Consider the following 26351-nt stretch of genomic DNA (forward strand, 5'->3'; position numbering starts at 1 on the left):
TCAGATGCATGCTGTAATATTATCTTGCCGATAACACTCGTAATATTCCCCTATTCACGGTAGCTCTAGGGAAATTCTGATTGAATAGAACTTTTGTGGACGATCAATAGACTGATGAAAGCTTTAATACATACAACCATGTGTTATGAGAGCTTTAATACCTAGGTCCATGTGTTATTGTGAACAACGTGACTTGTAAACCAAAAGCTTTTAGGTTCTCCTAGAACCAGGAAATTACAAACTTTTCGGGGTGAGATTTCAGCCAGATAGATTGACATTTATGAATATCGATAAAGTCAAATTAAAAAAAAAAACAATAGTATTATTCTTTTTTTGCTGCAGGCGAATTTATCGCTAAATTTTTGTTATAAGTAAAAAGAATTATTCTTTGTATAGCTGTATATAAAACATTTATTTATTTAATCGCCTCACTTGTATAACTCTAATCATTCTTGAAGTTTTCCTGTAAGAAGTTTTGAGAGGGAATATGAGATTTTGCATTTGATCTCTATACGATCTCTGAATTTCATTGAAATTCCCTCGAGTGAGGTTGGCGAGTGCTATGAATATCTCAAAGAAAAAGGTCCAAGCTTTCGTTTCGAATCGTGAGCAGGTCTCAGTGATACGACTCCTTAATGGCACATTTTGCGCGTATTACAATAATAGGGAGCGGAAGCTGTTAGGGATTGAGTGGCGTTAGGGGCAGGGTCGATGGAGTTAAGTGTCACGCGCTACTTGCATAGACCTTATAACGATCTCGTTACCGTCTTATCAACACCAAAAAAATTGTTCTAAGACTTTTTGTTTCAGCTACGGTGAATCGGCGGTGGTGGCTAAAAGGTCGTCTCAACCAGCAGAGTATGTTGGCATTTATAAAGTACTTTTTGTATTTTAGAGTAAAGAGTCTTTTTCTAAGGAGACACGGCTTTCCGTCGAGATGTTAAGAGCATTTTAAAAGGATTGTGTCTTAAGTTTGAAAGAAGAACTTTTTCCGTTGCTTTTGACGCAGTTCCGCGAGTAAGGACGCATAACTCAACGAACATAAGAAGATTGTTTATTTTCATGACACATATTTTAAAAGACCCAATTATTGGCCTCGGTACGGTCTCTTAGAAGATTACCGCAAGTTCGACTGTACTCGAAGAAAAAGAATGAATGCTACGAATACTACGGGCGGGTCAGTGGATATCACGCTTCGTGCCATGCGCCTGGCGCTCTACCCGACTGTTCTGCTACTGGGTATTGTCGGTAATATCTTGGTGTGTAGCGTTATTTTGCACCAGCGCTCGCGGAATGGCCGGCCGACCACGCGTTACTTCGTGCTAAACCTGGCGATCTCCGACCTCCTCGTGCTCATCATGTTTATCCCGTTCGACCTGGCGTACTTGGAGTACGAGGTGTGGACGTTTGGCTTGGCCATGTGTAAGATCATCAACACCATCAGCTACGCGTTCGTGACGATCTCTGGGACGACACTAGCGGCGATCAGCATGGACCGGCATAGAGCTATCGTGTACCCCATGAGACAGCCGTTCAGTGCAAGGTTAGGATATGCTTAGTCATGTTTGGCGGGGAGGGAAGGGGGGCGTGTGCGACAATGCGGCATTCGTTAAGTAAGGTTAGGAATATACTTAGTCATAGTTGGCGGGGAGCGGAGGGGGGCGTGTGCGACAATGCGACATTCGTTAAAGTTAGGAATATGCTTAGTCATAGTTGGCGGGGAGGGGGGCGTGTGCGACATTTGTTAAGTGCAAGGTTATTGATCCTTAGTGCATCTGGTCAGTGGCATACGACTCCTCGTGCGACAGAGCAGTTGCGGGGTTGCAATGCGACAACTAGCTAGATTCATGGGATAATGTTTTCCAGCCATAGAATGAAAGGAAAACGTGGAAGTATCACTTTTAGGACTGTTTATGGAATGGTTCGATGGTACAACGTGTTTACCGGGTGACGTTAGAATCACAATGAAGAGCGCGTTTTAGCGGCGATTTTCAGTTTACATACAAAGACTATTTTCCTCCAATTCCATAGAGATAAAAATTAAAGAATAAAAAAAACGTTTCTTTTTGTTTTCGTGCAGCTAAAAACATTCAAACTGAATCCCTGATGTTTCGTGCTTTAATTCTATTTTGCCCAACTTTTAGCTACGTTTATAATCATTACAATCGTAATGACGAAAAGTATGACGAGTATAGCTATCTTCCAAAGTGATGTTGAGTAATGATTTTGATGGCGATGATAATAATGAAAACATATATTACGCTGTGACCGTGGTGATAAGAAAATCGGCGTTTCTGTTTGATACGTGTAACCAGACAGATTGACTTGTTTTGACTGATCTGGAAATGCTTAAGGGCGAATGTGGCGTTTACATGCAGCACTTTGCACTTATGAAGATCCATCTCAGTTCTTGACGCGTTTTTGGTTTGCGCCACTATTTACCCGTAGCATCTTTTTTTTTTCTACTGTCCCTTTTGCTGACAGCCATTGCACATTGTGGCATCCTAATGGGCCCCTTTATATTTGTGGTCTGCCTCATTTTAAAAGCCGTTCGACCATTTAAAAAAAAATAAAAAAAATAAAGTTTTTATATGGCGCTTGTATCAGCCTTATTCGAAGATCTTCATGTGTACAATCTTGATTGCCCAGGCTGGAGCTGGGGAGCTTCTAAGTAAGCCCACATGGTAAGCTCAATAAGTTAAATTCAGGGTCGAGAAACAGAAAGATACTCTCCATGTCTCGACCGAGAGGTCCAATACGGTGAAACGCGCTAACACAGCGGGCCACCTTTGTGAAAATCCCTATACGCTGGACACACTAACACACTGGGCCACTTTTAGTAGGAGACCCCATACGCTGGACACACTACACACTGGGCCACTTTTAGTAGGAGACCCCATACGCTGGACACACTACACACTGGGCCACTTTTAATAGGAGACCCCATACGCTGGACACACTAACACACTGGGCCTGTGACTCCACAGCTGGTAGCCGTTACACACGTACAAGGAGACGTCCAACTCTGCGACGCAGTTTATTAAAGTCTCTTGCTATATCCTGACCTATCAAACCTACGTAGGGCTTTTCCCTGACCTATCAAACCTACGTAGGGCTTTTCCCTGACCTATCAAACCTACGTAGGGCTTTTCCCTGACCTATCAAACCTACGTAGGGCTTTTCCCTGACCTATCAAACCTACGTAGGGCTTTTTCCCTGACCTATCAAACCTACGTAGGGCTTTTCCCTGACCTATCAAACCTACGTAGGGCTTTTCCCTGACCTGCCAAAGTAGGTGCTCAAATGCTGCTTTAGCCATCGATGTACTGAGCCTTGGGAAAAGTAACTGATGAGATTTTTTTAAAAAAAATATATATATACGACAGAGATTGCTTAACTGCTTACAGCAGAAATGGAAATAACTGCCTTTCGCTTTGCGCTCCGTCCACTATAGCTCTCTAATGACTCATCCAACAAGCCACTCAAATGTGGCTGTACGTTGACTCGGTTAACCCCTTAAGCACGTGCCACGAGTGGTCCATTAACAAAACTGTTAAAAACACGCGCAGGAAACTTAGGTGTTTCTACTCAGCGAATTGTATAAGCACGTACCGTATGAGACATGTAAATCAAGATGAAACTCAGCGAGGCCTTTGTGAGCCTTGCTTACCATGGGACGCGGGCTACTGTGATCACCTTGGCAAAGTAGGCCAATCACGATACGAGAATCTTGACGCGCGCTACCGTGATCACCTTGGCGAAGTAGGCCAACCACGATACGAGAAACGTACGAATGTAATTGTCATGAAACCTAATTGCCTACCAGCGTGGCAATGAAATACTAAGGTCTAAAGTAATAATTTTATTGCAATGGAATAAGCAAAACATTATAGTCCGGGACAGATAAAAATAAACTAAGGACATTATTTCAACAGCAGCGAACGTAATAAGTGGAGTTTACAGTGCAAACGTCCGCGTCCTCAATTGAACGTGAAACTTGGACTTTCCCACGTTCGTGGTTTTACGGAAAACGGCTGAAATGTATCAGACAGAACGCATTTCCACGTGCTGCCATTGAACTCCGAATCAAATTCCACTGTTTTCTGCCGCCGGCGTCCGCGTTTCCGTCGTCGTTGCTTAGGGTCCCTATTATCAAATATTGACGGTGTATAATAATCAAGATTATCGGCCAAGGTTCCGCTTATTTTGTGTGAGTCATCCGAGCACCCATTTATTAAAAATTAAAACAAACATTTGCATTTATCCGGGCCCAAGTTAATCCTTCAGGTCCAGCCCTTATGAGTCAGCGCTTGCATCTATGTGACCCATGATATTACAGCCCGTGCATATTACATTTGATTATTATCAGTACCTTAGGCAAATCTAATTGTATCAGGAAATAACTTAGCGTAATCATAATACAGGCGACCCGACGTATAGAAGTTCATTAATTTACTTCATTTTTCCTTTGGAAGTCAGCATGCTTCCTCTGTACAATGACAAATTTCCATCTTGCCGGAGTATTGAATTACCTTTAAAGTCACCTTAAATTCCCTAAGGTGATGAAGAGTAACAGGACAAATGGCGTCTATTTACCAAGATATGACATGGCTCATTCTTTTTGAATGAAAAACATTTCTATTTGGTCATTTATCAGAAAGCGCGATGACGTGTTTGACGTCAAAGCAAATGACACTGCGATATTACGCTCGATGCGATACGAGATAACGCTCTATACCATATGTTGTCATCGGTCTCCAATATTCTGACAAATGTATGCATGGAATTTTTCCCTTCGATTGTTTCAAGTCGTTCTACGGCCGTAGCAAGAGGGGTGGCCCAGGGGGCCCGGGCCCCCCCTTTAAGCAGTAAAAAATTCAGTAAATATATGAGACATTATCAAAAAAAAAAAAAAAAAAAAAAAAACAGAAAATGCCTTGAAAGTCGCTTTTGGGCCCCTCCTGTTAAAAATCCTGGCTACGCCGCTTGGCCGGCTTTTATTTCCATTTTGCCGAATTTCCTTTTAACGATTGAATCGTTATATTTTTTGACTTAGGCATGGGCCTAGGTGGAAAAACTATTTAGACCTTTTCTTCTCAAGAATGCATTTTGTGTTTAAAAAAGCGCGAAAATTTCCACGTCTACACTTTGCTGTTAAATTTTATTTCCATGCGAGGCGCTGTACTTAGGCTGGGTGTCCTCCTTCGCGGACAGTTTATTCCGGCTCTCGGTATATGTCACTTTTTTGGGGGTGGAGGTGACACTAGCTTTTAACAGAGCTTCTTAAATTTGCGATTAAACTATATCTAAAAGTATCTACCCTCTCTACCCACAATGCCTTGCTGCATTGTGGATACTTACTGCGCTGACAGAGTATGTTTAATTGATCAAAAGAATGTTCGGTTTCTCCTAAAAAAAATCCTATATTACATCGTTTATTACTGGAAGTAATAACGAAACCTCAAACTAATGGGTGCTCTCTCCATAGAAACTATTTTTGAACACTTAAAGGCTCTCCGACGAAAATCCACACAAAGTGACTCCGATGGTGTTTGATCTTCGACGATCGGACTGAGGTTTTAAACCAGGCGCCCTCTTTTATCGTGCGTACTATCGCCATATCATCATTATTATTAACGCGTGGTCTGTGTCGACCATTAAATGGATCTTATCATACCCTTGCTCAAAGTTTCTCTTTGACGTGTGAACACGTTTCGTGAATCACGGCAGGTTAACGCTTATCACAGTGATAAGTAAAACTTCAAAGAAATATCACTGATTAGATGAACCCGGTGATCCCGGGGATGATATCATTGAGGTACAACCCTGGCTGCTAAGATTTTCTTCATTTGAAATTTAATGATATTCCATTTGTATTCAATTTGTCTTAAGCTTTTAATCCGATCCGGTCGTAATGATGTTTGGGAGACTAAGTTTGCATTATACCACTTGTCACGTATTACTTCTCCATATCGAAAGATTCATTATCATTGACCGAATCTTTCAAAGGACAAAACAACATTTCTATTTCCACAAGATAAGCAAACAAGCAAAACTAAAGCAAATAAGCAATACAGCTGTTCGCGCAATCGAAACATTTTATACTTTAGTAACCTGCTAGCCGGCTCTCATTTTGGCTTATTCGGAAATGTTTTTTTTTTGAATATTGGAAATTCTGTAGAGCGCGCGAAGGACGATGTGCGCTGGGGCGAGGGTGCGAAGATATTCTTCACGATCCACAGAATTCCCACTTTTCGAAAAACAGCCGGCTAGCAGGCTTGTACTTTAGAGGCGCATCTCCTATTCTTACACTGACCAGAGGCAATGCTGAATAATGCATGTTTCTGGCAAAGCCACGTGTAAATCGAACTTGCGCGATTAGTCAATCAGAGAAGAGATGGAACGTAATATCAGCCATGATTTCCCCAAAAATGTGTTTTACAAAGTCAGCAATCAACGCCAAAAAATGGTGTCGAGGTGCTTTTCTGCGAAGTGAGAAAAAAAAAAGAAAAAAAAAATACCTCACTGCGGTCAACTTAGATAATGAAAGATCTAGAACTAGAAAGATCTAGAACTAGAAAGATCTAGAACTAGAAAGGTCTGGACTAGAAATATCTAGAACTAGAAAGGCAAAAAAGAGAAAGTCCGGTACTAGTCTGTTGTTTCTTAGCGTTGTCCTGACCAGCCTGAATGAAGTGCTTTCCTCCTCGAATGTGACATTGTATACCCTTGGATCAAACTCTTAATTCTCCTAATTAATCTCCATAGGGCTGTCACGCTTATCATCGTGTTCATGTGGGTGTACGCTGTTCTGACGCTTGTCCCGTTCGCGGGCTCGCTGCGCATCTTCCCTGACGGCCAATGTCTGAATGACCCTGCGTGGTGGGGAAGTACCCAGGCCTTCCAGCTCACCTACTTGTTCTGCGGGTTTTTCCCTGGCGCAGTCATCCCGGTCTGTTGCATCAGCGTCTCGTACCTCTCCATCGCGCACCACCTTTACTGCGAACACCGACGGCAACTCCACGAGGGAATCATCGGCTCGCGCACCGCGTCCCAGAGAATGCGTCAAAATCTGAAAACTACCCGCGTTTTGACCGCACTGGTCGCGGTCTACGCAGTCTGCGTCCTACCGCACTACATTATTCTAGCATTGGTGTTCTTCGACCGCGCGAATACGGAGAAGCTCGCGTTCATAGTCGTGTCTCATGAGTTTACGCGTCTGTTGATGACCGCAAATAGTTGCTTGAACCCTATAATGTACAGCGTGGTGAGTAAAGAGTTCAGGCAGAGACTCAAAGCGCTTTTCGCCTCGCGAAAGAAAGCTGTCAGTGTCAACCCTGTTCTCCACTCGCCAGCCGTTATCAGAATGGAGCTGTTATCACCCGCGTTGCTAATGAAACAAACGCGGCTTAGGACTAGCAGCTTTCTTTGACCACCTTGCAAGCAACCTTGTACGCATCCCGAGCTGGTTAACATGTGGAGGCACTTGTAGGTCGAAGTTTGTTTTCAGCCGCTTGCACATTTTGAAACTTGTTTGTTCGTTTTAAAAATTAACCGGAAGCTAAGCATCAGTTTAAAAGGGCTTGAAATGTGCTTGTTTGTTATTGAGAAGAAAGCTGCAAATGTTTGCAAGAATGTTGAAGACAAACTTCAACCTGACAAGAGGCTCAAATGCGAGGTTGTCAGCGCAAACAGCAATTATCTGAGGAGAAAATTCGATTTTCTACAAGATAATAATAATGCTTGGTGGTGGTATTACCGAGCTGGGAATGACGTATTTTGTTGGTTATCTTTTGTTTTGTTTTCATTATTTTCCTTGGTTTTACCCCAAAGTTTGGGCCGGGGGGAGGTGGGATGAATATCAGAAACTGTTAGTAACATGAAGCAGCGGGGTTGTGCATCAGGGACGAATTTGAATCCAACACATGATGATGTGCAGGCGCCTAGTTCTGAAAATGGTGATTGGACGAGTATCAAAATTTTAATAGAATAGAATTCAGGATCAGTTATTTGGGGGTGCTAGTTTGGTATTTTTTGGGGTGGAGGGAGGGAGTTCATTTCGGGCTTTGTCAGACCCCCTCATGGCTGAATTCTCCCTCCCCGGGCCAATGCAAGGTCACTATAAAAGGGTATTGGACACATGCTAAAACATGGCTCATGATAACAAACAACTGCCTATTTTGTACACATGAATAATGCTAAGAATGCTTTGCCAACAATGCTGGACAACATTTACACTTTGGGAACAATTCTTGTATACAATAATTATGTATACAATAAAAAGGCATCTAGTAAGGATATAATATCAAGAAGCTTTAATGTTGAGTGATGAGAAAAGGGTTGAGGCTAACTCGCATTGCAATGCGTCTGGGTTTAACCGATATTCATGACTCATTTCTAGATAGAGAAGGTAAAAAGAGTTAGCTCGAGGGAGGCTAATAACAAAGACACCACATTTTTCTTGCTTTGAGTCACAAAAATAGCACAATAGGTATCTGTGTCTACAATTCATCTTCATCAGAACTTGAGTCCTCTACCAGCGAATCCTAAAAAAAAAAAACATAACTGTTGTCAACCTATTAACAGTGTGCATGCCTTGACATTCTCCCTTTCCTCCTCCCTACAACCACTCCAAATTGAGTGCAAATGCCTTTTCATACTTCTTCACCCTCTCCCCCTGTTACACCATGTTCAAATTCAGTGCACATACCTTAGCATACTACTCCACCCCTCCCCTGTTAACACCATGTTCAAATTCAGTGCACACGCCTTAGCATACTACTCCACCCCTCCCCTGCTAAAGCCCTCTTAAAATTCAGTGCACATGCCATAGCATACTACTCCACCCCTCCCCTGTTAACGCCATGTTCAAATTCAGTGCACATACCTTAGCATACTACTCCACCCCTCCCCTGTTAACGCCCTCTTCAAATTCAGTGCACATACCTTAGCATACTACTCCACCCCTCCCCTGTTAACGCCATGTTCAAATTCAGTGCACATACCTTAGCATACTACTCCACCCCTCCCCTGTTAACGCCCTCTTCAAATTCAGTGCACATACCTTAGCATACTACTCCACCCCTCCCCTGTTAACGCCATGTTTAAATTCAGTGCACATACCTTAGCATACTACTCCACCCTCTCCCCCTGTTACACCATGTTCAAATTCAGTGCACATACCTTAGCATACTACTCCACCCCTCCCCTGTTAATGCCATGTTGAAATTCAGTGCACATACCTTAGCATACTACTCCACCCCTCCCCTGTTAACGCCATGTTCAAATTCAGTGCACATACCTTAGCATACTACTCCACCCCTCCCCTGTTAACGCCCTCTTCAAATTCAGTGCACACGCCTTAGCATACTACTCTATCCCTCCCCTGTTAACGCCATGTTCAAATTCAGTGCACATACCTTAGCATACTACTCCATTCCTCCCCTGTTAACGCCCTCTTCAAATTCAGTGCACACGCCTTAGCATACTACTCCATCCCTCCCCTGTTAACGCCATGTTCAAATTCAGTGCACATACCTTAGCATACTACTCCACCCCTCCCCTGTTAACGCCATGTTCAAATTCAGTGCACATACCTTAGCATACTACTCCACCCTCTCCCCCTGTACACCATGTTCAAATTCAGTGCACATACCTTAGCATACTACTCCACCCCTCCCCTGTTAATGCCATGTTGAAATTCAGTGCACATACCTTAGCATACTACTCCACCCCTCCCCTGTTAATGCCATGTTCAAATTCAGTGCACATACCTTAGCATACTACTCCACCCCTCCCCTGTTAACACCATGTTCAAATTCAGTGCACACGCCTTAGCATACTACTCCACCCCTCCCCTGCTAAAGCCCTCTTAAAATTCAGTGCACATGCCATAGCATACTACTCCACCCCTCCCCTGTTAACGCCATGTTCAAATTCAGTGCACATACCTTAGCATACTACTCCACCCCTCCCCTGTTAACGCCCTCTTCAAATTCAGTGCACATACCTTAGCATACTACTCCACCCCTCCCCTGTTAACGCCATGTTCAAATTCAGTGCACATACCTTAGCATACTACTCCACCCCTCCCCTGTTAACGCCCTCTTCAAATTCAGTGCACATACCTTAGCATACTACTCCACCCCTCCCCTGTTAACGCCATGTTTAAATTCAGTGCACATACCTTAGCATACTACTCCACCCTCTCCCCCTGTTACACCATGTTCAAATTCAGTGCACATACCTTAGCATACTACTCCACCCCTCCCCTGTTAATGCCATGTTGAAATTCAGTGCACATACCTTAGCATACTACTCCACCCCTCCCCTGTTAACGCCATGTTCAAATTCAGTGCACATACCTTAGCATACTACTCCACCCCTCCCCTGTTAACGCCCTCTTCAAATTCAGTGCACACGCCTTAGCATACTACTCTATCCCTCCCCTGTTAACGCCATGTTCAAATTCAGTGCACATACCTTAGCATACTACTCCATTCCTCCCCTGTTAACGCCCTCTTCAAATTCAGTGCACACGCCTTAGCATACTACTCCATCCCTCCCCTGTTAACGCCATGTTCAAATTCAGTGCACATACCTTAGCATACTACTCCACCCCTCCCCTGTTAACGCCATGTTCAAATTCAGTGCACATACCTTAGCATACTACTCCACCCTCTCCCCCTGTACACCATGTTCAAATTCAGTGCACATACCTTAGCATACTACTCCACCCCTCCCCTGTTAATGCCATGTTGAAATTCAGTGCACATACCTTAGCATACTACTCCACCCCTCCCCTGTTAACGCCATGTTCAAATTCAGTGCACATACCTTAGCATACTACTCCACCCCTCCCCTGTTAACACCATGTTCAAATTCAGTGCACACGCCTTAGCATACTACTCCACCCCTCCCCTGTTAACGCCATGTTCAAATTCAGTGCACATACCTTAGCATACTACTCCACCCTCTCCCCCTGTTACACCATGTTCAAATTCAGTGCACATACCTTAGCATACTACTCCACCCCTCCCCTGTTAATGCCATGTTGAAATTCAGTGCACATACCTTAGCATACTACTCCACCCCTCCCCTGTTAACGCCATGTTCAAATTCAGTGCACATACCTTAGCATACTACCCCACCCCTCCCCTGTTAACACCATGTTCAAATTCAGTGCACATACCTTAGCATACTACTCCACCCCTCCCCTGTTAACGCCCTCTTCAAATTCAGTGCACACGCCTTAGCATACTACTCCATCCCTCCCCTGTTAACGCCATGTTCAAATTCAGTGCACATACCTTAGCATACTACTCCACCCCTCCCCTGTTAACGCCATGTTCAAATTCAGTGCACATACCTTAGCATACTACTCCACCCTCTCTTCCTGTTACACCATGTTCAAATTCAGTGCACATACCTTAGCATACTACTCCACCCCTCCCCTGTTAATGCCATGTTGAAATTCAGTGCACATACCTTAGCATACTACTCCACCCCTCCCCTGTTAACGCCATGTTCAAATTCAGTGCACATACCTTAGCATACTACTCCACCCCTCCCCTGTTAACACCATGTTCAAATTCAGTGCACACGCCTTAGCATACTACTCCACCCCTCCCCTGTTAACGCCATGTTCAAATTCAGTGCACATACCTTAGCATACTACTCCACCCTCTCCCCCTGTTACACCATGTTCAAATTCAGTGCACATACCTTAGCATACTACTCCACCCCTCCCCTGTTAACACCATGTTCAAATTCAGTGCACACGCCTTAGCATACTACTCCACCCCTCCCCTGTTAACGCCATGTTCAAATTCAGTGCACATACCTTAGCATACTACTCCACCCTCTCCCCCTGTTACACCATGTTCAAATTCAGTGCACATACCTTAGCATACTACTCCACCCCTCCCCTGTTAATGCCATGTTGAAATTCAGTGCACATACCTTAGCATACTACTCCACCCCTCCCCTGTTAACGCCATGTTCAAATTCAGTGCACATACCTTAGCATACTACTCCACCCCTCCCCTGTTAACATCATGTTCAAATTCAGTGCACACGCCTTAGCATACTACTCCACCCCTCCCCTGTTAACGCCATGTTCAAATTCAGTGCACATACCTTAGCATACTACTCCACCCTCTCCCCCTGTTACACCATGTTCAAATTCAGTGCACATACCTTAGCATACTACTCCACCCCTCCCCTGTTAATGCCATGTTGAAATTCAGTGCACATACCTTAGCATACTACTCCACCCCTCCCCTGTTAACGCCATGTTCAAATTCAGTGCACATACCTTAGCATACTACTCCACCCCTCCCCTGTTAATGCCATGTTCAAATTCAGTGCACACGCCTTAGCATACTACTCCACCCTCTCCCCCCTGTTACACCATGTTCAAATTCAGTGCACATACCTTAGCATACTACTCCACCCCTCCCCTGTTAACGCCATGTTCAAATTCAGTGCACATACCTTAGCATACTACTCCACCCCTCCCCTGTTAATGCCATGTTCAAATTCAGTGCACACGCCTTAGCATACTACTCCACCCTCTCCCCCCTGTTACGCCATGTTCAAATTCAGTGCACATACCTTAGCATACTACTCCACCCCTCCCCTGTTAGCACCATGTTCAAATTCAGTGCACACGCCTTAGCATACTACTCCACCCCTCCCCTGTTAACGCCATGTTCAAATTCAGTGCACATACCTTAGCATACTACTCCACCCTCTCCCCCTGTTACACCATGTTCAAATTCAGTGCACATACCTTAGCATACTACTCCACCCCTCCCCTGTTAATGCCATGTTGAAATTCAGTGCACATACCTTAGCATACTACTCCACCCCTCCCCTGTTAACGCCATGTTCAATTTCAGTGCACATACCTTAGCATACTACTCCACCCCTCCCCTGTTAACACCATGTTCAAATTCAGTGCACATACCTTAGCATACTACTCCATTCCTCCCCTGTTAACGCCCTCTTCAAATTCAGTGCACACGCCTTAGCATACTACTCCATCCCTCCCCTGTTAACGCCATGTTCAAATTCAGTGCACATACCTTAGCATACTACTCCACCCCTCCCCTGTTAACGCCATGTTCAAATTCAGTGCACATACCTTAGCATACTACTCCACCCTCTCCCCCTGTACACCATGTTCAAATTCAGTGCACATACCTTAGCATACTACTCCACCCCTCCCCTGTTAATGCCATGTTGAAATTCAGTGCACATACCTTAGCATACTACTCCACCCCTCCCCTGTTAACGCCATGTTCAAATTCAGTGCACATACCTTAGCATACTACTCCACCCCTCCCCTGTTAACACCATGTTCAAATTCAGTGCACACGCCTTAGCATACTACTCCACCCTTCCCCTGTTAACGCCATGTTCAAATTCAGTGCACATACCTTAGCATACTACTCCACCCTCTCCCCCTGTTACACCATGTTCAAATTCAGTGCACATACCTTAGCATACTACTCCACCCCTCCCCTGTTAATGCCATGTTGAAATTCAGTGCACATACCTTAGCATACTACTCCACCCCTCCCCTGTTAACGCCATGTTCAAATTCAGTGCACATACCTTAGCATACTACCCCACCCCTCCCCTGTTAACACCATGTTCAAATTCAGTGCACATACCTTAGCATACTACTCCACCCCTCCCCTGTTAACGCCCTCTTCAAATTCAGTGCACACGCCTTAGCATACTACTCCATCCCTCCCCTGTTAACGCCATGTTCAAATTCAGTGCACATACCTTAGCATACTACTCCACCCCTCCCCTGTTAACGCCATGTTCAAATTCAGTGCACATACCTTAGCATACTACTCCACCCTCTCTTCCTGTTACACCATGTTCAAATTCAGTGCACATACCTTAGCATACTACTCCACCCCTCCCCTGTTAATGCCATGTTGAAATTCAGTGCACATACCTTAGCATACTACTCCACCCCTCCCCTGTTAACGCCATGTTCAAATTCAGTGCACATACCTTAGCATACTACTCCACCCCTCCCCTGTTAACACCATGTTCAAATTCAGTGCACACGCCTTAGCATACTACTCCACCCCTCCCCTGTTAACGCCATGTTCAAATTCAGTGCACATACCTTAGCATACTACTCCACCCTCTCCCCCTGTTACACCATGTTCAAATTCAGTGCACATACCTTAGCATACTACTCCACCCCTCCCCTGTTAACACCATGTTCAAATTCAGTGCACACGCCTTAGCATACTACTCCACCCCTCCCCTGTTAACGCCATGTTCAAATTCAGTGCACATACCTTAGCATACTACTCCACCCTCTCCCCCTGTTACACCATGTTCAAATTCAGTGCACATACCTTAGCATACTACTCCACCCCTCCCCTGTTAATGCCATGTTGAAATTCAGTGCACATACCTTAGCATACTACTCCACCCCTCCCCTGTTAACGCCATGTTCAAATTCAGTGCACATACCTTAGCATACTACTCCACCCCTCCCCTGTTAACATCATGTTCAAATTCAGTGCACACGCCTTAGCATACTACTCCACCCCTCCCCTGTTAACGCCATGTTCAAATTCAGTGCACATACCTTAGCATACTACTCCACCCTCTCCCTCTGTTACACCATGTTCAAATTCAGTGCACATACCTTAGCATACTACTCCACCCCTCCCCTGTTAATGCCATGTTGAAATTCAGTGCACATACCTTAGCATACTACTCCACCCCTCCCCTGTTAACGCCATGTTCAAATTCAGTGCACATACCTTAGCATACTACTCCACCCCTCCCCTGTTAATGCCATGTTCAAATTCAGTGCACACGCCTTAGCATACTACTCCACCCTCTCCCCCCTGTTACACCATGTTCAAATTCAGTGCACATACCTTAGCATACTACTCCACCCCTCCCCTGTTAACGCCATGTTCAAATTCAGTGCACATACCTTAGCATACTACTCCACCCCTCCCCTGTTAATGCCATGTTCAAATTCAGTGCACACGCCTTAGCATACTACTCCACCCTCTCCCCCCTGTTACGCCATGTTCAAATTCAGTGCACATACCTTAGCATACTACTCCACCCCTCCACTGTTAGCACCATGTTCAAATTCAGTGCACACGCCTTAGCATACTACTCCACCCCTCCCCTGTTAACGCCATGTTCAAATTCAGTGCACATACCTTAGCATACTACTCCACCCTCTCCCCCTGTTACACCATGTTCAAATTCAGTGCACATACCTTAGCATACTACTCCACCCCTCCCCTGTTAATGCCATGTTGAAATTCAGTGCACATACCTTAGCATACTACTCCACCCCTCCCCTGTTAACGCCATGTTCAATTTCAGTGCACATACCTTAGCATACTACTCCACCCCTCCCCTGTTAACACCATGTTCAAATTCAGTGCACATACCTTAGCATACTACTCCACCCCTCCCCTGTTAACGCCCTCTTCAAATTCAGTGCACACGCCTTAGCATACTACTCCATCCCTCCCCTGTTAACGCCATGTTCAAATCCAGTGCACATACCTTAGCATACTACTCCACCCCTCCCCTGTTAACGCCATGTTCAAATTCAGTGCACATACCTTAGCATACTACTCCACCCTCTCCCCCTGTTACACCATGTTCAAATTCAGTGCACATACCTTAGCATACTACTCCACCCCTCCCCTGTTAATGCCATGTTGAAATTCAGTGCACATACCTTAGCATACTACTCCACCCCTCCCCTGTTAACGCCATGTTCAAATTCAGTGCACATACCTTAGCATACTACTCCACCCCTCCCCTGTTAACACCATGTTCAAATTCAGTGCACACGCCTTAGCATACTACTCCACCCCTCCCCTGTTAACGCCATGTTCAAATTCAGTGCACATACCTTAGCATACTACTCCACCCCTCCCCTGTTAACGCCATGTTCAAATTCAGTGCACATACCTTAGCATACTACTCCACCCCTCCCCTGTTAACACCATGTTCAAATTCAGTGCACACGCCTTAGCATACTACTCCACCCCTCCCCTGTTAACGCCATGTTCAAATTCAGTGCACATACCTTAGCATACTACTCCACCCCTCCCCTGTTAACGCCATGTTCAAATTCAGTGCACATACCTTAGCATACTACTCCACCCTCTCCCTCTGTTACACCATGTTCAAATTCAGTGCACATACCTTAGCATACTACTCCACCCCTCCCCTGTTAATGCCATGTTGAAATTCAGTGCACATACCTTAGCATACTACTCCACCCCTCCCCTGTTAACGCCATGTTCAAATTCAGTGCACATACCTTAGCATACTACTCCACCCCTCCCCTGTTAATGCCATGTTCAAATTCAGTGCACACGCCTTAGCATACTACTCCACCCTCTCCCCCCTGTTACACCATGTTCAAATTCAGTGCACATACCTTAGCATACTACTCCACCCCTCCCCTGTTAACGCCATGTTCAAATTCAGTGCACATACCTTAGCATACTACTCCACCCCTCCCCTGTTAATGCCATGTTCAAATTCAGTGCACACGCCTTAGCATACTACTCCACCCTCTCCCCCCTGTTACGCCATGTTCAAATTCAGTGCACATACCTTAGCATACTACTCCACCCCTCCCCTGTTAGCACCATGTTCAAATTCAGTGCACACGCCTTAGCATACTACTCCACCCCTCCCCTGTTAACGCCATGTTCAAATTCAGTGCACATACCTTAGCATACTACTCCACCCTCTCCCCCTGTTACACCATGTTCAAATTCAGTGCACATACCTTAGCATACTACTCCACCCCTCCCCTGTTAATGCCATGTTGAAATTCAGTGCACATACCTTAGCATACTACTCCACCCCTCCCCTGTTAACGCCATGTTCAATTTCAGTGCACATACCTTAGCATACTACTCCACCCCTCCCCTGTTAACACCATGTTCAAATTCAGTGCACATACCTTAGCATACTACTCCACCCCTCCCCTGTTAACACCATGTTCAAATTCAGTGCACACGCCTTAGCATACTACTCCACCCCTCCCCTGTTAACGCCATGTTCAAATTCAGTGCACATACCTTAGCATACTACTCCACCCCTCCCCTGTTAACGCCATGTTCAAATTCAGTGCACATACCTTAGCATACTACTCCACCCTCTCCCTCTGTTACACCATGTTCAAATTCAGTGCACATACCTTAGCATACTACTCCACCCCTCCCCTGTTAATGCCATGTTGAAATTCAGTGCACATACCTTAGCATACTACTCCACCCCTCCCCTGTTAACGCCATGTTCAAATTCAGTGCACATACCTTAGCATACTACTCCACCCCTCCCCTGTTAATGCCATGTTCAAATTCAGTGCACACGCCTTAGCATACTACTCCACCCTCTCCCCCCTGTTACACCATGTTCAAATTCAGTGCACATACCTTAGCATACTACTCCACCCCTCCCCTGTTAACGCCATGTTCAAATTCAGTGCACATACCTTAGCATACTACTCCACCCCTCCCCTGTTAATGCCATGTTCAAATTCAGTGCACACGCCTTAGCATACTACTCCACCCTCTCCCCCCTGTTACGCCATGTTCAAATTCAGTGCACATACCTTAGCATACTACTCCACCCCTCCCCTGTTAGCACCATGTTCAAATTCAGTGCACACGCCTTAGCATACTACTCCACCCCTCCCCTGTTAACGCCATGTTCAAATTCAGTGCACATACCTTAGCATACTACTCCACCCTCTCCCCCTGTTACACCATGTTCAAATTCAGTGCACATACCTTAGCATACTACTCCACCCCTCCCCTGTTAATGCCATGTTGAAATTCAGTGCACATACCTTAGCATACTACTCCACCCCTCCCCTGTTAACGCCATGTTCAATTTCAGTGCACATACCTTAGCATACTACTCCACCCCTCCCCTGTTAACACCATGTTCAAATTCAGTGCACATACCTTAGCATACTACTCCACCCCTCCCCTGTTAACGCCCTCTTCAAATTCAGTGCACACGCCTTAGCATACTACTCCATCCCTCCCCTGTTAACGCCATGTTCAAATCCAGTGCACATACCTTAGCATACTACTCCACCCCTCCCCTGTTAACGCCATGTTCAAATTCAGTGCACATACCTTAGCATACTACTCCACCCTCTCCCCCTGTTACACCATGTTCAAATTCAGTGCACATACCTTAGCATACTACTCCACCCCTCCCCTGTTAATGCCATGTTGAAATTCAGTGCACATACCTTAGCATACTACTCCACCCCTCCCCTGTTAACGCCATGTTCAAATTCAGTGCACATACCTTAGCATACTACTCCACCCCTCCCCTGTTAACACCATGTTCAAATTCAGTGCACACGCCTTAGCATACTACTCCACCCCTCCCCTGTTAACGCCATGTTCAAATTCAGTGCACATACCTTAGCATACTACTCCACCCCTCCCCTGTTAACACCATGTTCAAATTCAGTGCACACGCCTTAGCATACTACTCCACCCCTCCCCTGTTAACGCCATGTTCAAATTCAGTGCACATACCTTAGCATACTACTCCACCCTCTCCCCCTGTTACACCATGTTCAAATTCAGTGCACATACCTTAGCATACTACTCCACCCCTCCCCTGTTAACACCATGTTCAAATTCAGTGCACACGCCTTAGCATGCTACTCCACCCCTCCCCTGTTAACGCCATGTTCAAATTCAGTGCACATACCTTAGCATACTACTCCACCCCTCCCCTGTTAACACCATGTTCAAATTCAGTGCACACGCCTTAGCATACTACTCCACCCCTCCCCTGTTAACGCCATGTTCAAATTCAGTGCACATACCTTAGCATACTACTCCACCCTCTCCCCCTGTTACACCATGTTCAAATTCAGTGCACATACCTTAGCATACTACTCCACCCCTCCCCTGTTAATGCCATGTTGAAATTCAGTGCACATACCTTAGCATACTACTCCACCCCTCCCCTGTTAACGCCATGTTCAAATTCAGTGCACATACCTTAGCATACTACTCCACCCCTCCCCTGTTAATGCCATGTTCAAATTCAGTGCACACGCCTTAGCATACTACTCCACCCTCTCCCCCCTGTTACACCATGTTCAAATTCAGTGCACATACCTTAGCATACTACTCCACCCCTCCCCTGTTAACGCCATGTTCAAATTCAGTGCACATACCTTAGCATACTACTCCACCCCTCCCCTGTTAATGCCATGTTCAAATTCAGTGCACACGCCTTAGCATACTACTCCACCCTCTCCCCCCTGTTACGCCATGTTCAAATTCAGTGCACATACCTTAGCATACTACTCCACCCCTCCCCTGTTAGCACCATGTTCAAATTCAGTGCACACGCCTTAGCATACTACTCCACCCCTCCCCTGTTAACGCCATGTTCAAATTCAGTGCACATACCTTAGCATACTACTCCACCCTCTCCCCCTGTTACACCATGTTCTAATTCAGTGCACATACCTTAGCATACTACTCCACCCCTCCCCTGTTAATGCCATGTTGAAATTCAGTGCACATACCTTAGCATACTACTCCACCCCTCCCCTGTTAACGCCATGTTCAAATTCAGTGCACATACCTTAGCATACTACTCCACCCCTCCCCTGTTAACACCATGTTCAAATTCAGTGCACATACCTTAGCATACTACTCCACCCCTCCCCTGTTAATGCCATGTTGAAATTCAGTGCACATACCTTAGCATACTACTCCACCCCTCCCCTGTTAACGCCATGTTCAAATTCAGTGCACATACCTTAGCATACTACTCCACCCCTCCCCTGTTAACACCATGTTCAAATTCAGTGCACATACCTTAGCATACTACTCCACCCCTCCCCTGTTAACGCCCTCTTCAAATTCAGTGCACACGCCTTAGCATACTACTCCATCCCTCCCCTGTTAACGCCATGTTCAAATTCAGTGCACATACCTTAGCATACTACTCCACCCCTCCCCTGTTAACGCCATGTTCAAATTCAGTGCACATACCTTAGCATACTACTCCACCCTCTCCCCCTGTTACACCATGTTCAAATTCAGTGCACATACCTTAGCATACTACTCCACCCCTCCCCTGTTAATGCCATATTGAAATTCAGTGCACATACCTTAGCATACTACTCCACCCCTCCCCTGTTAACGCCATGTTCAAATTCAGTGCACATACCTTAGCATACTACTCCACCCCTCCCCTGTTAACACCATGTTCAAATTCAGTGCACACGCCTTAGCATACTACTCCACCCCTCCCCTGTTAACGCCATGTTCAAATTCAGTGCACATACCTTAGCATACTACTCCACCCTCTCCCCCTGTTACACCATGTTCAAATTCAGTGCACATACCTTAGCATACTACTCCACCCCTCCCCTGTTAACACCATGTTCAAATTCAGTGCACACGCCTTAGCATACTACTCCACCCCTCCCCTGTTAACGCCATGTTCAAATTCAGTGCACATACCTTAGCATACTACTCCACCCTCTCCCCCTGTTACACCATGTTCAAATTCAGTGCACATACCTTAGCATACTACTCCACCCCTCCCCTGTTAATGCCATGTTGAAATTCAGTGCACATACCTTAGCATACTACTCCACCCCTCCCCTGTTAACGCCATGTTCAAATTCAGTGCACATACCTTAGCATACTACTCCACCCCTCCCCTGTTAACACCATGTTCAAATTCAGTGCACACGCCTTAGCATACTACTCCACCCCTCCCCTGTTAACGCCATGTTCAAATTCAGTGCACATACCTTAGCATACTACTCCACCCTCTCCCCCTGTTACACCATGTTCAAATTCAGTGCACATACCTTAGCATACTACTCCACCCCTCCCCTGTTAATGCCATGTTGAAATTCAGTGCACATACCTTAGCATACTACTCCACCCCTCCCCTGTTAACGCCATGTTCAAATTCAGTGCACATACCTTAGCATACTACTCCACCCTCTCCCCCTGTTACACCATGTTCAAATTCAGTGCACATACCTTAGCATACTACTCCACCCCTCCCCTGTTAACGCCATGTTCAAATTCAGTGCACATACCTTAGCATACTACTCCACCCCTCCCCTGTTAACGCCATGTTCAAATTCAGTGCACATACCTTAGCATACTACTCCACCCCTCCCCTGTTAACGCCATGTTCAAATTCAGTGCACATACCTTAGCATACTACTCCACCCCTCCCCTGTTAATGCCATGTTCAAATTCAGTGCACACGCCTTAGCATACTACTCCACCCTCTCCCCCCTGTTACACCATGTTCAAATTCAGTGCACATACCTTAGCATACTACTCCACCCTCTCCCCCTGTTACACCATGTTCAAATTCAGTGCACATACCTTAGCATACTTCTCAGCTGCATCGGCAACATCTTTAGGGACACACTCATGCTTGCCATTAGTAACTGCAAAACATTAGATTTTAATTTAGCTGTTTGGTGTTGTAAATTGTTAGTGAGAGTTTTAAACATTGAAAACTGTGGGAAAGCCATGGTAGCACTGTATTACCTGAACCGATCCAGCTCATCTCCAACTCAAAATTCTTGTCCTTTACTTCATCATGAACTACATAAATTCTGTGAAAAAAGAGGCATCCGACAATACACAACTGGAAGTGCCAGTGATTCCATTTATGAAACTCTCTTGGCTGCACTTGAAACAACACTGAAGTATTAAAAATCAATTAAATAAACAAACAGGAGCTCACATTTTTGCTACTTCTTTGACAGCCTCCTGGCAAGTCATTTCTGACATCTGTTGAAAGAAAATACTCTGATTTATTTTTGGGGGGTCAAGTATCCATCAAATCATGCGCTCTCATGAGGTCTGGTATCCTACGGTTGGGACCCCACAATACCGGACCGCTCACCTCCAGAGCTCAAAATAATGAGTTGATTTATAAAATGACCATCGAAAACTGGCTTTTACTCCCAAGGTTATAGATCTTTACATTGAAATGGCATTTTATTTGTCATTTTATTTAGAATGATTGACTTCATGGAAAATTGGCTTCAAACACCCTGCGTTTTGAAAATTTCCCACCATAATGATTTTGCAACGCGCACGACAGTTTTAAGTTTGCTTGAAATTCTATTTGGGATAGAAAAAGCAGCAAATCGTTTCTTCATACGAAGAAAAACGAAAATTCACTCTAGGAATTTACTTGCATAACCAGCAACGTATCCACATCTAAGAGAAGTTCTTTAGTGAATATATCTTATTGCTGTGGAGGATTAAAGGTGAAAGAAATTTCTTCGATCACTTCGAGTTGAGAATGACGTATCAGTTGGGACTAAATTATTTTACAAAATTGTTGGTCAAAACTCTGAGAATGTCTTCATTGGAGGTTTTGTATTTCTGGAGGTTTAAAAGAGTTGTGTGGAAATACAAAATGGAGTTTATTTAATGATCATGGGCAAACTAAATCTTCACGAACATCGACGAAAGTCAGAAACCTCGCCTCATGCAACCATAAGCCCGTACTTAAGGTAAACAAAGTTGAATAACCTATTGAGGAAAAAAAATAAATATGTTACCAGCTAAGGGTCAGTCCACATCGAGAAATACTGTGACCTCGGCATTGAAAATACTGACCTCAGCCTTCGCCCTCCTAGCTGGTAAATAACATATTTACAAATGCTGGTATCATCACCTTTAAACTGTACTCTGAAGAAGGGTGCTTTGTATTATTTGTATAAAACTGTACTCTGAAGAAGGGTGCTTTGTATTATTTGTATAAAACTGTACTCTGAAGAAGGGTGCTTTGTATTTTTTGTATAGAACTGTACTCTGAAGAAGGGTGCTTTGTATTATTTGTATAAAACTGTACTCTGAAGAAGGGTGCTTTGTATTATTTGTATAAAACTGTACTCTGAAGAAGGGTGCTTTGTATTATTTGTATAAAACTGTACTCTGAAGAAGGGTGCTTTGTATTTTTTGTATAGAACTGTACTCTGAAGAAGGGTGCTTTGTATTATTTGTATAAAACTGTACTCTGAAGAAGGGTGCTTTGTATTATTTGTATAAAACTGTACTCTGAAGAAGGGTGCTTTGTATTATTTGTATAAAACTGTACTCTGAAGAAGGGTGCTTTGTATTTTTTGTATAAAACTGTACTCTGAAGAAGGGTGCTTTGTATTATTTGTATAAAACTGTACTCTGAAGAAGGGTGCTTTGTATTATTTTTGTAATATTTCCACAATCTTATATTGCAGTAGATAGATACATAGGAATTACTTTTCCTGGTGTTATATCTCACCTTTAATTTTTCTATCTCAGTCTTAGCATTCTGTTTTGCCTTGCCGATAGCACATCCATGATAACCCTGGAAAAGTTTGAGCAGATACCTTTAGGGTTGTGAGCAACATTACTCTAATTACCAAGAAAGTCCAAGACACATTCCCAAACAGCTGTGAAGGAATTCTAGCAAGGTTCTATAAAGAATGTCCTCTCTAAAGAAGGACCTTAGCCATAATATTAAGAGCAAATCTGCCTTATGAAGATTTACCAGACCGTGCTGGTCTGCCTAAGAGAGGCACTGTCAAGCCTGGCTAAATAGATCATTTTTCGAACTTTGTATTAACCAAAATCACTTTGCCCAATACTTTGTTAATTAGAAATTACAATACTCCATTACATGTAAGTGCGAGGACTGATCCTCATCTGGATTTCAGCCACCTAGGCTACAATAGCAGTAAGAATAAACAAGCATTTACAAGCAGCTTTAATACAAAGTAATGGAAAAAGGCAAGTACTTACATAAGACACCCCGGAGGGATCAATAGTGTATAACTCAGGACCATCTGGACCCATTGAGCTCAGCATGATGCTGAAACACACAAAAGAGGAATCCTATAAACAAGAGCTAAAGTAGCTACATTGCCAGTTTTTAATGAGGGAAACTCTCCAATCTTTATTTTGATAAATGCCATACAATACATAGGTTGAGACTTTTCCAGCAACGGGGGGGGGGGGGGGGGGGGGGGGTGTCACACACATGCACAGCTAATGGCAGTGCTGAAAGGCTGCTAGGGTTTTAGCCTCTACCATGGAGGTCAGCAAGTCATTCCTTACAGGTACACTATTGTTCTAGGGAAGAAGAACTTACAGTATCGGGGTTTATACTTATTTCCTTCTTGTTTTTTATATCTCGATACCGCCTGTTGTTGTTTTCTCTCACAATATTGGTTTTAAGCAATCACAATGGTGTAACTGATTAGAACTCTTTAAGTAACAAAAGGGGGAACCCTTGTTTGGTTGAACTCACCTGCAACCAAATGGCCTCATGGCACTATAAAGCGTGAAGGCATGAATAAAACCTGACACTCTGTTGACCAGGTACTAGAAAAAAATATATATAAAAGCAAAACTTTGAACGAATGTACAGTACAAAATGTACAGTACAAAATGTACAGTACAAAATGCAGTCTTCCAGTAATAGAACTGTCAACTGACAATCAGCATTTGCCATTTGCACTGACAACATTTATTGGAATAGGTGTATACAGAGATATGCTTATTTAGAACCAAGCTCTAAATAAGCACTCCCTTCAAAAGAGTGCCCCCTTCCTCTAAAATCATAGAAATGACCTAAACAAGCTCATTCAAAGGTGAGGTCTAAATAGGGACACATTTAAAATGAGCACGCAATCTAACACCTCATTCATGGTTATACCTTGAGTGGTATGGGTGATCCATAAACCGATCTGTAATTAGCAGCCTCTTCCCGTGCAGTCGCGACAATCTATCAAAATAAAGATCAAAAGAATCAATGCATTTATCTGTCATAACATTGTCACTGAAGGTAGAAAACAATACTGAAGCTGTTAATCTTACCTGTCTAGAATCTGCAATTAACCCTGCAATTGCCTAGAAAACAAATGACAATTAGAGTTATGATGATGATGTTATGCTGTATGCAAAATTTTACATAATCTCTATTACTGTATATTTATTTGTATGCTCCAAAGACCTTTAACTTGAAGGTGCAAACTCAAGGGCATCAGGGTGAGTGCATTACACGGCAGTTCTAAAGTCCAAGCCTTACCATGCCAATATGTGTGTCAATGTGAAATATTCTTCTGTTTGCACCATACTCATATAGCTTGGATAAGACCAGCTTTTCAACACCAAACACCACTCCATCCTTGCAGCGGATAGCTATAGCAGTCCTGGAAGACAAATTGTGATCAACAATTGGGTTTGGGACATTCTTTGAATGAAAGGGATGATGAACTATCCCTAAAAACTAATGCTTAAATTTTGAATACTTTGTTTTTGCTTGGATAATCCTGGATTGTTTATGTTATGAGGTAATCTCTTGGGGTAATTTTTTAAATGGAATTTCTAGATGGAGCTCACACAGCATGTTTTGCATAAAATATAATACACTGGAAAAAAGTATGTAAAAACAATGAATTGCAATTGACAATAATGCAAAACATGCACTATAAGGGTATACAGAATTATCATTTTTTTCAAGAATATGCCTTCATAGTAATCAAGCCCTTCTTGACAGCAGAACAGTTCTCTATCCGTCCGTCTATCTGATTGTATGTTTATACAGGGCTTTTAAAACAAGCTGCCGGTTACTTTTTATCTGATATTTAAAATGAATAATAGAGCTAATTTTGCTACTTTTTTTCTAAGCAACCACGTACTTCAGAACATTGTGACAGCCCTGTTATATATCCCTACAAAATATCAACAGACACAACTCGAAATCATTCCTCTAGTAATAAATAACAAATACTAACATGTTATAACACACTGTATAATATAGTTTTGGCAATAAAGCGTGACTTGTAGGGTTACACCAATGTGTACAGAACAACTGATTGTTCACCTAATACTCACCTGCTATTCTCAACAGCTTTGTTTGCATATTCGACCTGGAAAACCCTGCCATCTGGAGAAAACTGCGATGCTGATAAATCGTACTGAATCAAAGAGAGAGAGAAAAGCCGGCAAATTTTAGTTCGAGTTCACTGACATTGTCAACAAACACGTGCAAGCAGACTTCCGTCTAGCATCCATAAGCCCACAAAAACAGCAAAAATACTAATACACTCACCCCTGTTCCTATAGAGCTCATTTCTAGGCGATTCTAATGAAAGAAATATGTGTTTTTTATAGAAAAACTGTTGAGTTATCTTCTTATAAATTGTTCGGTTCACTTTTTCAGACACACACTGCACATGCGCGACTTATTGCAGACTCACTCGTGCCCAGTCTTTACACAGGTAT

At 43.8% G+C, this 26351-nt stretch overlaps 2 protein-coding genes across 2 annotated transcripts; one reads left to right on the plus strand and one right to left on the minus strand.

The window, feature by feature from the left end:
• The first annotated feature begins 424 nt into the window (after nt 1-424).
• On the plus strand, nt 425-8547 carry LOC5507988 (galanin receptor 2a). Its single transcript, XM_001628571.3, has 2 exons — nt 425-1543; nt 6769-8547. The coding sequence occupies exons 1-2, from the start codon at nt 1152-1154 to the stop codon at nt 7430-7432; spliced, it is 1056 nt and encodes a 351-aa protein (XP_001628621.1). The 5' UTR covers nt 425-1151; the 3' UTR covers nt 7433-8547.
• On the minus strand, nt 8133-26336 carry LOC5507998 (proteasome subunit alpha type-3). The gene is made up of 12 exons (XM_001628551.3): nt 26179-26336; nt 25962-26044; nt 25153-25276; nt 24942-24974; nt 24781-24849; nt 24373-24446; nt 23865-23934; nt 23365-23430; nt 21814-21860; nt 21615-21682; nt 21447-21511; nt 8133-8546 (listed from the first exon to the last, which is right to left on the minus strand). Exons 1-12 carry the CDS (start codon nt 26197-26199, stop codon nt 8502-8504), a joined length of 765 nt encoding a protein of 254 aa, XP_001628601.2. The 5' UTR covers nt 26200-26336; the 3' UTR covers nt 8133-8501.
• Nucleotides 26337-26351: the final 15 nt, after the last annotated feature.

Source organism: Nematostella vectensis, chromosome 7 (genome assembly GCF_932526225.1).
Source record: "Nematostella vectensis chromosome 7, jaNemVect1.1, whole genome shotgun sequence".
In the NCBI taxonomy this organism is placed as follows: Eukaryota; Metazoa; Cnidaria; class Anthozoa; order Actiniaria; family Edwardsiidae; genus Nematostella; species Nematostella vectensis.